The sequence below is a fragment of the Anomalospiza imberbis genome, chromosome 1 (assembly GCF_031753505.1).
Source record: "Anomalospiza imberbis isolate Cuckoo-Finch-1a 21T00152 chromosome 1, ASM3175350v1, whole genome shotgun sequence".
NCBI classification, from domain to species: Eukaryota; Metazoa; Chordata; class Aves; order Passeriformes; family Viduidae; genus Anomalospiza; species Anomalospiza imberbis.
In genome coordinates this window covers 121976649-121993179 of record NC_089681.1, presented here as the reverse complement: position 1 = coordinate 121993179, position 16531 = coordinate 121976649, and the positions used below count along the sequence as shown (strand labels likewise).

The following is a 16531-nucleotide window of genomic DNA, read 5'->3' as shown; positions in this document are numbered from 1 at the left end:
CACCTTCGCTTCTTTAGTCATGGTGAGATGAAACAGCAGCTGAGAAGCACGCTGAGGACCTTTTGCTTCCTGGTGGAAATCACAGAGGTGATGAATGATCACCAGGACATCTGTAAGAGTGGGAGGTGAGAGCTATGAGCGTGACACCTGGGAAGCTGCACTGCTCACGGTCAGGAGCAAAATATTACAAACTTATGCGGTAGAGTTAGCTGGCACCAACTGTCTCTAAGAATGACAGACTCCTTGCTGGAAGTGATACCGAAATGCCACACAATTTTTAGAGATTGAAACACTTCAAAAAAATATTTAATTTCTGTTTTCATGCCAGTATATTAAAAAAAACCCAGCGATGGAAACATATTTGCTCTGGCATAAGTGAAAGAGTGTGAGACTATGGATGCTTTTAAAGGTAAAACACGGGAATTTGGTCTGAATATCTAGATTTTATTAAATTTCAGTATCACTGAGGAGATCAGTATTCTCCAGTATTATTTGTCACAGGTTCTTAATCAGTTTGTTTACTGCATATAGCTACACTATTGTGAGCTGACCTGACTTCATTTACTTCTCAGTATTAGAGCCACTTATAGCAAAAGACAGAATTTTTTTAACATAGTTGTTTTTCTAGATTTGTGCTGAAATGTATCCATTTGAAATGCATACTTAACTAACTTCCATCCAAGAACAGTTGAGCCCAATCTCTACTCTTTTAAAGAAAGGGCAAAGAATCCTTTCAAAGTACTGTAAAGAACTTCTTGTTGTCCAGAGTATTGGACACAGAATATGATGACTGCTATCCAAGGAGAATCACAGGTCAAAGTTTCCATGAACAACTAAATGACAAATTGCATTTTTGACCTGTTGTCAGAAAACGAGTGTCTCTTGTGGGGATGTGTGGTATCTCTAAGAAGACTGGTTTTGATTTTAATGATGGCAACAATTGTGCAGAGAATCCAGAGCAGGATGAGCAATTCAGTGTATTTTTTATTCCTCTTAGGAGTAAAATCAGAATTTCATTGCAGAAAATGAATTTACATTAAATCACAAGATATGTGTTTGCAAGTGGGAGGAGGAATGGGGAGAGAAAAATTCTAGGATGCTTTGGATTCATCCCAAAGCAGTAACTTGGGCTCTCTTTTATATTGTCATATAGTTTTCATTGGGGATGCATTCAAGGCAACTTCAGAGTTAACAATAATTTAGGAAATAACTCACACAGATGAATACATCATGCAGGGTGTAAAAAATGGAAAAGTTAGTCAGATTGTGAGCAGCATCTCTGGTCAGCAGAGCTGTGATGCAATGACCACTTGGCAGTTCCCAGGAGATTTCTGGAAAAAGAGGACTGAAATAGAAGATGAGGAATGAAGAGGTGTTGTAGCTGGGAAGGACAGGTAAAACAAAAAGCAAATATCTTAGAAATGCTTTAGCATTATTAATCACACTCCTTTTTTGCCCCCCTGAGGTAGATTCCAGATAAATTTAAATAGCAGAATAAGGAACATTTCCAGTTTTGTCAACTGTAGTGATTTCAGAAAGATATTGAAGTAAGGATTCTCTCCTTCAGGTATATTGCCGTATCTTTCCTCACCATTTTCAAATATGCCACAACCTAAGCACTGCATAAGGAGCTGGTAATTTTCAAACTTTACAGTCAGTCTTCCTTAAAATAAATTTTCCGTCCAAAAGGAGTTTTAGTAAAAGTTTTCTGTCTATTAGCTTGTTTTGAGTATGCTTAAAATCTTCATTGCTAAAGTGGCATTATTACATAGATATTTCTTAGAGAAAGCATTCATAAAAAGTTTGTTTGTTTGTTTGTTTGTTTGTTGGAAGTGCAAAGCAGAGAATTTCTAGACATGAGGCTTGAAATATTAAATCATTCAGTTAGGAGAAGTTACCTACATTTCTTTTTACTTAAGTCATTCCCTTCCTCTTTAATGCTTCCACATCTACTTCAGGGACAGGTAGCTTAATTTCTATCATCTGTAGCTTTGCAGAGTATTAGCTTTGCTACACATGCCAATGATTGAGCTATACTAGATGTGCTTGAAAAAAGCCTGCAACCTACAGTGCTCATTCAGGAAACTGGGAGTGAAGTAAATCCATATGTGTGTTAGGAAGTCAGTGTTAAGATAGGGCTCGTGTCCTCTGGCTCTTGGCACTATCAAGCACAGTTCTGCTTTGAAGAACTGTAGCAGTGATAGGATTTTTGGTAACAAAATGTGTAGTATGCTCATAGTTCAACACTGCTGTTTTGATGCTTTAAAAAAATGTTTTTTTTCATTTGGTTCAATTCAGAACATTCTTCTATCCTGACAATTTTTAAAGGACTCCTAAATGGAAGTAATATTTAAATATTAAGCATAATTAAACAGAAAAAAAGACTATGATTCTGGGTTAGAATTCAGCTACAATTGCTGTATTTTCTGTAAATTTTATTTAACATTGTCTGAAAAACAATCCTAATCCAGAAAGGTTTTTCACTGAATTCTTTGGCTGCTCCAAAGCACTTGAACAAAAATAACCTCTTACAAAATTCCATCTAACTTTGTCATAATCTGTGATTCAGAAAGCGTCACATTTGTCACAAATTCATGCATAGTCAACATATAGACAGGCTGTCAGATATATGGGATATATACATGCACTAGAACCAGAAACCACAGTGTCTAATCCTATTCCCTTTACTTGTTCAAAATCCAACCATTTAATCTCACAGGAATATAGAAAAGCATATCAGTAGGATTTTAGAGCTTCATTTCATGTACTGCCTGACAACTGGGCCAGCCAGTAGCTGTAATTTTAATGGGTTTGCCATTTATACCACTGTATTTCAACAGCAATTTACAAAGTAAACACTGAGTAACACTAAAAGTGTTTAACACTAAAACTGTTTAAACACCTGAAACATTTAAGGGAATACATATAATTAACAGAGATATAAAATGGAGTGAGATGGCATTTTCTAGTTGTTACAACTAAAGCACTGAATGTGCGATGTTAGTTCTTCCAGGTTGTTCCTCATGAGATGTTCCTCAGAAACTCAGTCTTAATTTTGCAAGAATATTAAATAGTATTTGACAACTAAGTTTGTAATATTTACCTTTTCAAGGTAAATATTCATGTATTTATGTTATTTTTCTTGTATTATAGTAACTGTACATTAAAGTACGCAGCTTCAATTGGCTACCCCTAGCTTTAAGACTTTACCACTCATTACAGGTACCATGCCCAAGAGATTAGCTAAAATATCCTGAATTTCCTGTGTTCATTTAGGTGGTCATTTTTGAAAAATTTCTCAGGAAACACTGTTCTGTTTCCTGATTGCCCATTTTTTCTACCAGTCCAGGTAAATTAAGGTAGCAGTCATTCAAGTGGTCTGAGGGAAATTTTTTCAGTGGAAGAATACTTGGTCTTACTGTCCCAGTTCAGTCTCCTCACACTCAGCTGAAAGCGGAAAATGATAAATGCTGTACCTTGGCCAATGCTGAGCATTCAGCGGATGGAGAGGCTGCAGTCTCACATGTCAGAGCAGACAACTGTCTTAAGGGTGGGTACTCTCAAGCTGTGGTTACAATTTTAACTTAATCAGCCTTCCTGGAAATGAATCATAGTCCCTTTGAGGATGCAGGTTGCTCCTGCTCATGCCCTGGTGTACAGAGCAGCTGCCATTGAATCATTTTCATCAGCCACTCCTTCACGTTAACCTTAATTTGCTGGCCATAAAAATGGTTAAAAAAGTACTCCCTCCCAGCCCTCTTGCTGATACTTCCTTTTTTTAAAATACTGCACAGTATTTTTCAAACTTTATTATGGTTTGATTAAATTGATTTAACCAATGACCTCTACTTATTTATCTCCTGATTAGCTCTAAAAATGAAATTTGATTCACAGTTCCTCTAAAGCAACAGAGAGATAACTTAAAGGTTTGCCTAATTTTACTCATGTCATTACTTTTTTTACTACTTGGTTTCTTTCTTATTTCTTGTTACCTATTGATCAGTGTGCATCTTTCCAAAAACCTACTTTTATTTGAGTCTCAAGCTACCAATCTACGAAACAAGTATAATAAATCATCCCATATCAAGCTGATGATTCTTAATTGTGTTTGTACAGCATTTCGAGTTTCTCAGATGAAAACAGTGTGCTGTCACTACTGTTACTCTAAACTTTGCAAGTAAAATCCAGTTGTCTTATTCAGGGCGACTGCAAATACAAACTATTTTCATGAGTTCTGATGCATGCACACAAAACTGATCAAAAGATGGAACAATCAGGTCCAGAATACTGAAAAATAAGAACATTTTAATAGCTTGAAATATAATATTATTGTAACATTAATGGTGAAGATATTTGACAGGTGTAGAGAAGATCAAGCTTAGATCAAGCTTCTTTCTGTTTCAAATGACTAATCAGAGAAATTCCTCAGAACTTCTAGAGTTAAATAGAAGTTGCATCCATTTTCAATTACTTGATTTCTTTCTTTCCTTTCAGTTTTTTTTTTTTTTCTTTTTTCTTTTTTCTTTTTTCTTTTTTTATGGAATTAGGAACAGAAGCTTCTGATTCAAACTGAAAACATGTCTCAGTGTGCTTGGAAGTCATCCAAATAGCATCTGCCACAGTATTTTGTCTATTTCTAACCGTTTTTCTTTTAATGATAAATTTGTACGGTATGCTACAATTAAATGCGCTTCCCATGGCGCATCGAGGAAGTCTGGCTGTCTCTTTGGATAACTTTTACAGGCAATTTAACACCATCTTGTCTGCTTTACATAATGCATAGGATATATAGGGATATACAACATTTCACCTATGTGTTTTGATATGTTTCTGCAAACAAATACTCATTAAAATAGATTTCAAAAGTGAAGTTTTAGCACACTGATTGAAACTAGAGCAGTACTACTTAGGCACGTTTTTAGTATATTCTTTATAATGTAATGGATCACATGTCACACTTTCTCATTTAGAAGGTGAAGAAGATAATTTTCTCTGCTTTAAACCCCCTCGTTCATCTGTTACAAAATAAAGCCTTCCAGCCAAAACTTATTAGTTCATCAAGACTGGAGATACAGCAAGGGTCTTGCTTTATATAATTCCGTTTTCTGTCTATAGCAAGAGTGCCTACTGAAATTATTGGAAACAATTAATTGTTAATTTCAGTCACTTATAAACAACCGCCTGGGAAGGGAAAACGAGAGGTTACTACTCTGTGTAGGAAAGGGGCCACTGATGTGCCACTGATGAGCTTCGGTGGCACGGGCTGGCCGTGCCTCTGCTGCGGCAGCAGTGGCTGCTCATTCCCGATGGCCATTCCCGATGGTCCCGGCGCTGGCAGGTCCCCGTCACCTCGCCAGCCGAGCTGAGGAGCGTCTGGCGAGCAGGCCGGGCCCGGCCGATGTAACACTGTTTGTAATGAGAAATCTAAACAGGGAATGGCAGCGAGGCATGACAGGAATGTGTTTCCATTGGAGAAGCCCGTGCAGAGAGAAAGCATAAGCAAAGCCATGTCCAGAAGGCCTTTCAGCTGGCCAGCACGGAAGACTGATGTTATTGTACACGGGCTGTCACGCTGCCAGCCCTCCCTCACTGGTTTGTTTTCTCTCATGCTCTCCCTCTCCCTCTCCCTCTCCCCTCTCCGCTGCCTTCCTCCCGGGGCCGGCTGTTTGCTCAGGTGGACAGTGACACCGTTTGGAACGAGCTGCACTCGGCCGGGGCGGCACGCATGGCGGTGGGCTGTGTCATCGAGCTGGCGGCCCGCGTGGCCTCCCGGGAGCTGAAGGTGAGGTCCGGGCCGCGCCGTGGGTGGGAGCGCCGGGCGGGCCGGGAGCGCGGGGGGCTCAAGGGCGGCGGTGTTCCAGCGCTCGGCTCCGGGGAGGGCGGCGGGACGAGAGCCGGGAGCGCGGCCGCGAAGGTGTGGCAGTGCAGGAGCCGCCGCGGCCCGGGGTACTGCCAGCGCTGAAGCGCTGCAGCCCGAGGTGAAGTTAGCGCTCATCTCCGGCCCGTGGCTGCGGCTCTCCCTTTGAAGTCAAGTTTTATTTATTTTTAATTTTTTTCAATATGGTTGTTTTGTCACGTGCGTAATCTCAGGATACCACCCAGAGAGAGGGGAGGCAAGGGGGCGCGGCTGGCGAGGAGGGCGATGGGCAGGCGGTGCCCGGCTGCCAGCCTGAGCGTGCCCCTGCTTCTGCCGGGCCCCTTCCTTCTCCGGTCTCTGTGCCGCCGGATCTGCAAGGCATGATGTACGAAACCCAAATTATCCCCAGTCTAAACAATTTATAAAAGCTCCAGACCTGACAGACTTTGACATTTTATTTGGTATTTTAACGGCCCTATTTAAAGGTACACCATATGCAGCCGGAGTGCAGGCTTGCCCCAATAAACATTGTTGGAGCTAACATGTCTCCTTAATGAAACTGTTTATTCGCGTTCCAGTCCACATACTAATGGATTCAGTCCTATTTCCAGAATCAAGATGGAAATAAATATTTCTAAATTAACACTGCATGATGATTTTTAAAATTGCAAATTCTGTTTGGAAAATTTTTTCCTGTATATTTCTCTTATTTCAATCAAAATATGTTAGCTACCTACTTGGGAATGGGTACATATATTTATGTATATATGTATATAGATATAGATTGTATCAGGGTATAAATGAAAGCGTAGTCAGGTGAGATGCAGTATTATAGCTCTGACATAATGGAATGCAGTTTTATATTTTTATGTTTATCTGAACTTTTATGTTCAGGTGCTGAAATCATTAGCCAGGTACCACAAAAAATGTACAAATTTTGAAATCTCAGATCAGGGGCAGGGTGCATTATATGGGATCCTGTTGTGTATCCTTTCTGATGGGTTCTTCATCCCCTTTAGGATTTTTTTGGGAATAGTAAGATATGTAACTCACTGTGCATTGTTCCACACAGAGGAATAATGAACGTGAAGAAGGATTTTTTAGCTAGCTCTTACGTTTAGAAACTGTAGGACACACACCAGTGTCTAAGGCAATTTAAAAGCAAGTTTTGGTGAGAATAGTGAGATACGTCCTGTGTGCACTTGACATGAGCGAGGTCCACTGCAGAATCTTTACCACTTACCTCTATACATTTCTGGTGTGTCTCACACAGTGTGAATGCTCTTGCTTAGATAAGTGTGTGATAGACAGCTGAAAAGAATCATCAGCCATTGTGAGACTTCTCTTTCTATTGGTGTTGCAGGAGTCTGTAAACAAATATTTTATATTTAGTACTAGGTATTCTATGTTTAGAGCTAATTTGTCGTTTAATGTAACATTATTGTTGCTTCTAAATAGAATATTTTTCTACAATGCAGAGAACTGAAGTCTCATGCAGCTTGCAAGTTGAGATATAGGAGAGGCAATTATTCAGTATGCCCAGTAGTTGATTTAAACCAAATAATCAGAAAAACAGAAATGGACGGGATTTGCTGTGAAAGAGAATTGTGAATATTCCTGCCATTCCTTATAGGTGTTTATCTAACCTGCTCCTAGACTTCCAGCATGAAGCCCAGTGATTTACATGCCTCTATGGCATCTGTATGAACTATCAATCTGCATGTGGTATTTTTCATTTAAGGCTATGGAAAGGTTATTAATGCCTGACTGTCAGTAGGAAAGCATGTTAGCAGAAATTCTGTAAATGCAGCAGTCCTGACAGCTATTTTGGCACAGTCATCCTGTTTGTGTTGTCACTGCATCCATTCAAACCCAGGGTTTGTGAGCAAGTTGCTGTCGATACTCTCATATCGTAAATTGCACTTGGGGCGGTTTGCAGTGTTTTCTGGAGTTCTCTACAATCTCCATATGATTTTAGACCCACAGATCTGTACGTTCCAGTCTACCTTTATGCTTTACACATTCTTTTTCCATCTTCCTGCATTATCTGATCAGCTGTTTCTGTTAGGGAAAATACCAATTTTGTAGTGTACTTGTGAAAATCTAAGGGGAAGAAGATGAAGTTACCCACTTTTATGTGCATTCATTGAGCAAATATGCATGTGAAGCAACTATTTGAGGCCTGTACTGTGAGTACTGAGTGGGAGGATTAAGCTCTGATGGGAATCTGGAATGATCTGCTACAGCCTCAGAATTTTTGGATGACAAAAAAAGCACCTTCCAAGAATTTTATGCAAGCTATAACAGCTCTACAACATGTTAACAGAAGATGAGCACAGCAGAGAAGCACACCATATTAGCTCCCTGGATATTTACCACTGTGGATTGCTATCAGATGGTGTACTGGCAGTTTGGTGTCAATTCAATCAATTTAAACCCCACATTTTTTACAACAGTGCCGGGCTAGAGTGTGGAAACAAACACCAAGTGTCCTGTATGGATGTGGATCTGACATACAAAGTTCATTTCAGGAAGGACAGGACATTTCAAAGTCTATGCTTATTCCATGGTCTCTACTGATATTGCTTGCTGGGGCATAAAGTGATAGTAATAGGTTGGAGCTATAGGAATGTGTTGCTAAGAAAAGAGATGAGACTGCAAAATAAACCATGAAAGTCTGCATAACAATTGGGAGATTCATTACAGAGCTGGGCATGAGTCAAACTCACATACAAGGCAAAAAAATTCTTTACTTTATTGTGAATTTCCTGAGACTATCAGTCCCATTGCACACAAGTCTCATTGAGAACAGCAAGATGTTGTTCATCTGATTTGGACAGTGTTCAAAAACTGACAAGGAATTAAGAGGAATTCTCTTTGCTGTAGTTCAAACCCCTTGTGAAACATCAGATTTCTTTGATCTCCTTGATCACTGGGAAAAACATCAGTATGGCAGTACTAGGGATGTAAAACAATAGCCACAATAGTAATTAACAGTGGTGCGGGTTTTTCTGGGAGGGTTGGTGTGGGGGTTTTGGGGGGGTTTTGGTTGGTTTGTTGTTGTTGTTTGGTTGGTTGGTTTTGTTTTGTTTTTTTTTTAATTAAGACAAATTGTTGCTTCTCTGGGAAGTCTTAATCTGGATGTTTTTTATTTAATTAAAACAGTTGTTAAAATTTAGCATTCTGTGGGTCTCCTTAATAATATAATGAACAATCGTTCATATCCACTTTTGAGGTAGTATTTAATAGGGAATAAAGACTCACACCACTACTGAAATATATAGTACTATAAATGGGATGTTGTACTGAATCAAATGCTATGATTTTCCTTTTTTCATTAATTTATTTACATGTCTGATGAATGTGTTCTTGTCAATTTTACAGTAGGAGATTAACTTAATTATTGCATGAAGGTTACTTTTTTGAGCTGTTTATAATTAGGAAAGCTGCTGATGCACAATGAGGTATTTATGTTATGTGGAATCAGTGCCACACCTCTCCTGTCTGTCTGTTTTTATGTATCTATGTTTGGTCATTTCTCATTTCCCAAACAGAATAATGTAGAAAGCTTCTAATAGTCTGCTGCCTGACTACAAATTTTTAGAAGAGGGGAGTATGTGGATCTGGGTGAATAGAATTCTACCACAGTGCTTAGTCATATCCAATAAATAATTTTATCAGATAAGAGAAGTTCTATGATATATTCCTTAGTGCTTGTGGAAGAAATAGAGGTAGTGCCCAGCATATGAATTCTTGCATGCAGTGTATCTCATGAACCTGGAAACCATTGTCTCTAGCCTTTGCTTTTAATGACCTCATCTTCAGAAAGAGGGCCCAAATAGATGAAGACAGAGAGCATTTCTTTGCTGGAAGTGTCTCCTGAGGCTCTCATTGCTCTCTTTCATTGTCATGGGATGTGACACTGTAAGATGCTGTCCTGCCCTCCCATCTCATTTATTGCCTGGCCTGGTGCTTCCCCTGCATCCAGTGTGATGCTCAGCTCAGTTCACCTCCCCTCCTTGCTGCTGTGCTACTTCACTCACAAGCAGCTGTGCATCAGGAGACTCTTCCCTTGCCTCTGCATCTGTCCTACACAGCAGGCACGTCCCTCCTGCTGCCCAACTGGACAAGTACAGAGGTTCTAAAAATCACACATTAGAAAAGTCTTGGAGAAAAATAAGGAGAGTTTCTGCATCTGTGGTCTTCTGAGTTTCAGATTTCATTTGTAACTGTTAGAACTTGTAAAGAATCTTATCTTTAGGACTTAGCTTGTGAAATTATTGTTTTCATTTTTCCTGAAAGAGTTTAGGTTGCTGATATTTTCATTTTGTTAACCAAATTATTCATGTCGATGCCAGCATCTGTTTTGTTGCAATATATTAGGTATTTATGAAATGGTTAATACTACATTTAAAAACTTGGAGTTCAGTTAGGTTAGTATGATAGTTTTGCAGTAATAATATTTCATTGAGTAATGAAGTCGTCCAAAATGTTATTTGTTCCTGTGATAGTTGTTTTATTTTGTGTTGTTTTGTGAAAATTAAATGTGTTTTAATTTATTTTCTGATAACAAATTGTACATTTCTCTGTTTGTCTGTCTTCAATATCTTTAAATTGACTGGCAGGAATAAAAATTGTATAGGTGCAAAATATAATTTAGAAAGAGTGTACCTAATAAAAACCTCTTTTTGGGAGAAGTTACCAAAGGAGAGATGGGAGTCATTCTCCCAATGGGAGATGACTTTTAATCATCATAGATAACTCACTGCCAGAGCAGAACATATAACTGTTGAAAATACAAAGGAGCATTGCTGAAACATTTTTCTTCAGCCTCAGATGACCCTTTTAGTGCTATTATAAGGTAGAATTAAGTATGTTAAATACAGAACCTATAATAAAGATTACTGTCTAGTTTACTTTACATATCCTTTAAATGTGTAAATCTTGGTGATAGTAGCACTATTTTCTATGATAGAAACATGTAGTGCTGTATATTTTTTAATTTGGCAAACTTGAAACAGAAGAGACCTACACAAAATACTTTCAAGAGCTGGTAGGAATTAGGAAGAAATTTTTTTGAGTGAATTAGGAAGCATTTTTTTCCAAAGAACACTCAAGAATAAAGGCACTCAAGAATAAAGGCACATAAGTTAAAAACATGGTCTGAGACTGTCTTGAATATCCACTTCAGCTGAATCAAGTGACGCAAAAGCCGTTTTCCTACCTTATCATATGTGGGTGTGCACATGCATACACACAAAAACAAACATGTAAAGTTGCCCTGTTGGTAGCTAAGGGTCATTTAACAGAATGAAGCAATTGAAATGAGTTTCCTCTGAACCAGAATCTGATACATTCCTGGGATTGTTCTTTCTGATATGTCAGGTTGAATCAATACCAAAGTAAACCTCCTGAATTTGGTCATTGCTATTCTGGTGTCTTTGTACAATCCATAGGTGACTTAAATTGAACTTGAAGCTCTCATTCCAAATGAGCTTGGTTTTTACTGTTCTCAAGGCCTTTTTCACCTAGGGCTATGGAAGAATCATCATGTGGTAAGTAGTAATAATCCAGTGAATAAACAGAATTAGCTTAATCAACCTCCACTTCCCCCCAAGTTCTTAGTTTCTAGTTTTAAAAGTATTCTGAATAAAAATATTTCAGCCATATTTAACAACTCTATTGTTAGGTTTTCTTGCAACAAAAAAATAAATTATCATTCTAAAGACAAAATAAGCAAAAATAGTAGAAAAGAAATGTCTCCCTAGTCCCATAGTGTCCTTCCTCTGGTGAAGCTTTAGGCCAGCAAATTTACATGGCTGCCTGAACAACACAAAACCCCACACAGCTCCTCTGGTTTCCTAAAAAAATCTCCTTTCCTGAAATGTGCTCTGTGCCCAGGTGCCACCTGGGCAGTATTTCTCCTACAAGCTCTTCCCTACCCTTGCTTCTACCTTTTCACCCTCTGCCCTATAAAAATCTCCCTTTGCTTGAAAAAAAATTCTGAGTGATGCGAGGCAGTCACAAAAAGAGGCATTTTTTCCACACCCATCCACAGCGTTTTGAACAATGCATGTTTGTGAGAAACAGTAACAAATGAATTCCTATTTTACTACTGTTAAAGATATGATTGATAAAAGCCTTCAAAGTTACCATTGAATTCTTTTAGATAGTAGTTTGTACTCTTTGCTTTTACAAAGTTAGAAAAATTGCAAAATTTCATATTAAACCATCTCTTAGATTCTCTATCCCAGCAATTATGGTTATATTTATAGCTGGATGACTGTTATTATTTCATACAATCAGACAACTTTAATTATATGTGTGGTGCATGGCTTACCTCCATGACCACTCTGTTCTAAAACTCTTTTTTCTGCTTTCTTTCCCAATATAGTTAACACTACTTGTGGCTAAACAGGCCATTATGGTTGTATCTGAGCTAGTCTGCAAGCACCAGCTTTTCATGTGTGTTTTCTGATGGTATCCACTTAGGCCTTCAGGAAAGCAGACAGGGAACTCTTTGTTTCCGTCAAAGTTAAGTGTTTAATGTCAATTTCTGTGTACTTGGCCTCTACTAGCTTCCTCTGCAAGACAAAATAATATTCCCTTATGTCCCTTACTGTTTTTTGGCAAATCTACATGCTGCTAATATTGCTCTGTTAAATCACAGGTTCTTGTTCACTGCATTCGTAGACCCCCAGGGCCAACTGCTGACTCCTGCTCTGGCTGTATGAGTAGCTTGTAAAATTGCCCCAAACAGGTGCCTAAGGATTGCCTCAGCCTTACACCACTCATTCTCATGCTTACCTTCCCAGATGGATGGCATAGCTTGGGATTGTGTTACAGCATGTGGCACTGGTAAGAATATGGTTATCTTCTTCCTGGTAGCAGTTGCAAATGGATTTTTGTAGGCAGCCAAGACTTAAAGCAGTCCTGATGTTTGTTATTGTAGGTCTTGGCTACACCAGAGATGGCAGAGTTAAGGATGGCACTAAGGCCACTTTAGGGATTAGACCTGTCAGCTACACTGTATGGGCCTTTTAAATATAAAGAAATTGTTTTTTATATAACTTGATAAGGATATTATTATAATATATATATATATATATATATATATATATATACATATACATATACATATATGTAACTCAGTGAATATAAATTCTGACAGGAAAAACTGATACATTTCTGTCTAATGATGTATTATACATTTCTGTATAATTCTCATTCTGAAACGTGTGCATATTGAAGCAAAAAATAGAACCTTTCCACTAAAAACAAGTGCATGTCCAAGACTGCCTTGTTTAAGCACTGGTAATTTTAAGAGTTAACTGTGAGATAGGTTAAGGGATTTAGACAAGTATAAATTAAAAACTTCTAACACCTAACCTTAGGAGCAAGTTGAGCTTCAAGTATGGAATTCAGACCCCCAGTTAGTTACCTGTACCTAAAATACACAGAACAGGTGAGGTTGGAAGTGACCTCAGGAGGTCATTCTGTTCACCTCCCTCGCTCAAATAGAGCTACCTAGAGCTAGTTGACTAGGAGTATGTCCAGATGGCTTTTGCGTATCTCCAGGAATGGAGACTCTACAACTTTTCTGGGCAAGTTGTTGTATTGCTTGGTCACCCACACAGTAAAAGAGTTTTTTCATATGAAGCCTCTGCTCTTTCAGTGCTTATCGAATAGATGACATAGGTGTCATTGCTCATTCATACAGGGGTTTACAGCTTAAAATACAAGAAGACCTTTAATTTCTAATATTAATTAACAATTTTTTGTGTTTGAATAAAAGCTGAGGAAGGGCATGACTCCAGATCTGTTGTTAGAAAACTTAGACTGAAAAGATGTGTGTCAATATCGATTTTATGGACCACATAACCCAAATACACAAAGTATTAGGTCAAATTCATCCCCATGTTCAAGAAGTTGAACCTGAGTCTTCTACTACTTCAATAAGTGCTTTTGGAGTACCTGCTGTGGTTTATTTCTACTTTTTGCATGGTACTGGCTTTTCTTGAAGTCTACAAAAAGCCAGATGATTTTATTAGAGTAGTACCAGGCTGAAACTACTATGCACTGCTTTTCAGTGAGGCTTCTCATCATACCTGGAGTACCTGACTGTCCAGGTAACTCTTGGTTCACTTGGACTCTAGGCAGAACAAGCTCCTCAAGACTGTCATGTGGTATCATTCACACCTTGCCACAATGACCACATAATGCCCTAGAGAAAAATTGTCTGCATCTAGTTTTACCTCCTGTATGGAGATAATGTAATAGAAACTCCAGTGGAACTCTGCAATAGATGGTCAGTTCTAAACCCTGGATTGTCCTCTCATGTTATGGTATTGTCTTGAGTACTTATCTTGGAAAGGTTCATGGAGAGGCACAGTAGATGCCCAAGCTTGATGTAGACCAACACTGTAACCCAGAATATTACAGAAAGGGATTAACTTGACCACCAAAGACAAGAAGGCCACAGTAGGATGTACACCTCTGTTCTTTGGAAATCAAGCATCCAGCTACTTATTTAGAGTCATGAAAGAAGAGAATACTTAGCTGACTGTGGAAAAAGACTAACATTTTTCTTAGTTTTCTTTAAAGGTCCAACTCAGCAGGTTTATCTGCAGTCAATCTTCTGTGTAAACAGAGTCTGGGCAGACTTCTATTCCTTTGTTGTACAAATATGCACAGATTTTAGAATATCTCTATTCAGGCTTTATTCTTAATCCTCAAATTTAAATAAAGGTAATCACATAATGGCACAGACATGAATCGTTTTTCTAATGTTCATGTCTGTCAGTCAATTTAATGTTCTGTCTACTTATAAAGGTGTCTGTATCCTAGTATAAATAAGGCTCTGTACAAAAACGCTTTGAATTTATGTGTGTTGTCTTCATTTTCAACATATTGCTCTGTATTAGTCTTTCTATCTTTAAAGCAGATTTTTGCTTTTCTGCCTACTGTTCTACTGTCTACTGAGCTCACTGTCTGGTGTTTAAAATTGCCTAAATAAAAAAAAATCATATTACATTGTACTAATGTATACTGTGTTCATGCATACATGAAAAGTTTGAAAGTAGGAGAAATTAAGTGTTTTATCAATTGCACAAAAATTGCCAGTAATTCTGTATGGTAACTAGGTTTCAGTGTTTGGTATAATTCAACTATGTATTTTATCATCAGTGTAACATATGTACAGTATTTCTTAAAATATTCAGTATTTCTTAAAATAAGAAAATTTCCCATATGAATACTGAACTTTTTGTGATGTAAAAAGTGGTCACAACCTTGTTGTGAATATCCTGTGTGCTGGTGGAGAACTGTAACAGTTAAGCTCTGATTCCAGAAAATACCTAGATGTAATAAAACAGGGCTTCCAAAGAGTCTCGTCAAAGGGAACAGAAGAGAAGCCTACACTGTAACTGTCATATTGTCAAAAACAGCAGTGCTGATATTTTCTATCTCTGTATTGCCCCATGAAATCCTCCTAGAGATAATCATCTTAATTATATTGATCTTTTGGGAATACTGATAAAGTTAGATGATAATGAGCTGTTAGCTGAGCAGGGGCAGCTGTAAGCCTTTCATGGACTTTTCCCAAATTCCTAAAAATATCAAGAGAAGAAAATGCAGGTTACATCATGCTCTTTCTCTAGTAATGCCCTCTTGCTGAGTCTTTTTTCAGCTCATTATCCCGACATTCATCAGCATACTTTGTTTTTTCATAAAGGCTACAAAAGAGTTCTTTGCCAAATTCTTCTCTAAGTCACATTTTGTGTGAAGAAGAAAATGTTAAAAAATCCTCAGAAGGATAGAGAATACAGTTTTAGCTGAGAGTCTAAAGCTGGTTTAGTTCTCCAAATTAGTGCAGTCCATAATGCCTTTTTTTTCCCCTCTGGTGTGCTTGATCTGTAGGAAATTTATATCCCATCTCCAGGAATGCCTGCATGAATACTAACATATATCATTTTTGTGCCTTTAATTATTGGGTTGTTGTGTTTTGTTTGTTTGGGTTTGTATTTTTAATTTGGACACTTAATGAAAATAAGTCATGATGTCAAATCCCTCAGATTCTTTAAAGGTGGCCAGAAGAACCACTGTTACACATGCACTCCCTTGGTATTGTACTTTAATTTTGTTGTACTCTGATAGAACTTTGGCCATGCTCCACAAAACTTGGCAGCTGTTTGGATTACATCTAGCAGTAAATTAAATAAATCAACATGGTAGTATTTGTTTATAAATAAATATTAGTGAAGCAACATAGGTAGACAATTCCACAGGTACACACAAACCATGCACTCATATGATTGTAAATAAACAGATTCACAGGAACCAATGTGACTATTAACTGCCATGTTCCTCTGTATTTACACCAGTGTGAGTGAAAGTTTAATGATTATTATGTTTTTCTCAGGTAAGAGAAGACTGAAACATTTACATTTATCAAGTTTCAGTATATCAAACTGGAATACTTTAAAACTGATTAATAAAATACAGAAATATTACAACCTTTTTCTTCCTGTCCTCTCCTCTCTGAGAATACAATGCTTGGTTGGTCATGCAGGCATACATACACATCTAGTGTTTGTGTGGAGCTGTGTGAAAATACAAGATATCTCATGGGCAGATATCTCACGTACAGATTATAATTTCTTATTTTGATGTATA

The 16531-nt window shown here is 38.0% G+C and overlaps 1 protein-coding gene across 15 annotated transcripts in view; it reads left to right on the top strand.

Annotated features, from left to right (window-relative positions):
* HDAC9 (histone deacetylase 9) overlaps positions 1-16531 on the top strand; it is a 460804-nt gene that overhangs the window by 341786 nt on the left and 102487 nt on the right. For all 15 annotated transcript variants that reach the window (XM_068209506.1, XM_068209496.1, XM_068209568.1 and 12 more), the window contains one exon: positions 5675-5782. In XM_068209506.1, the coding sequence (XP_068065607.1) occupies positions 5675-5782 (108 nt within the window). The remainder of the gene's footprint in view (positions 1-5674; positions 5783-16531) is intronic.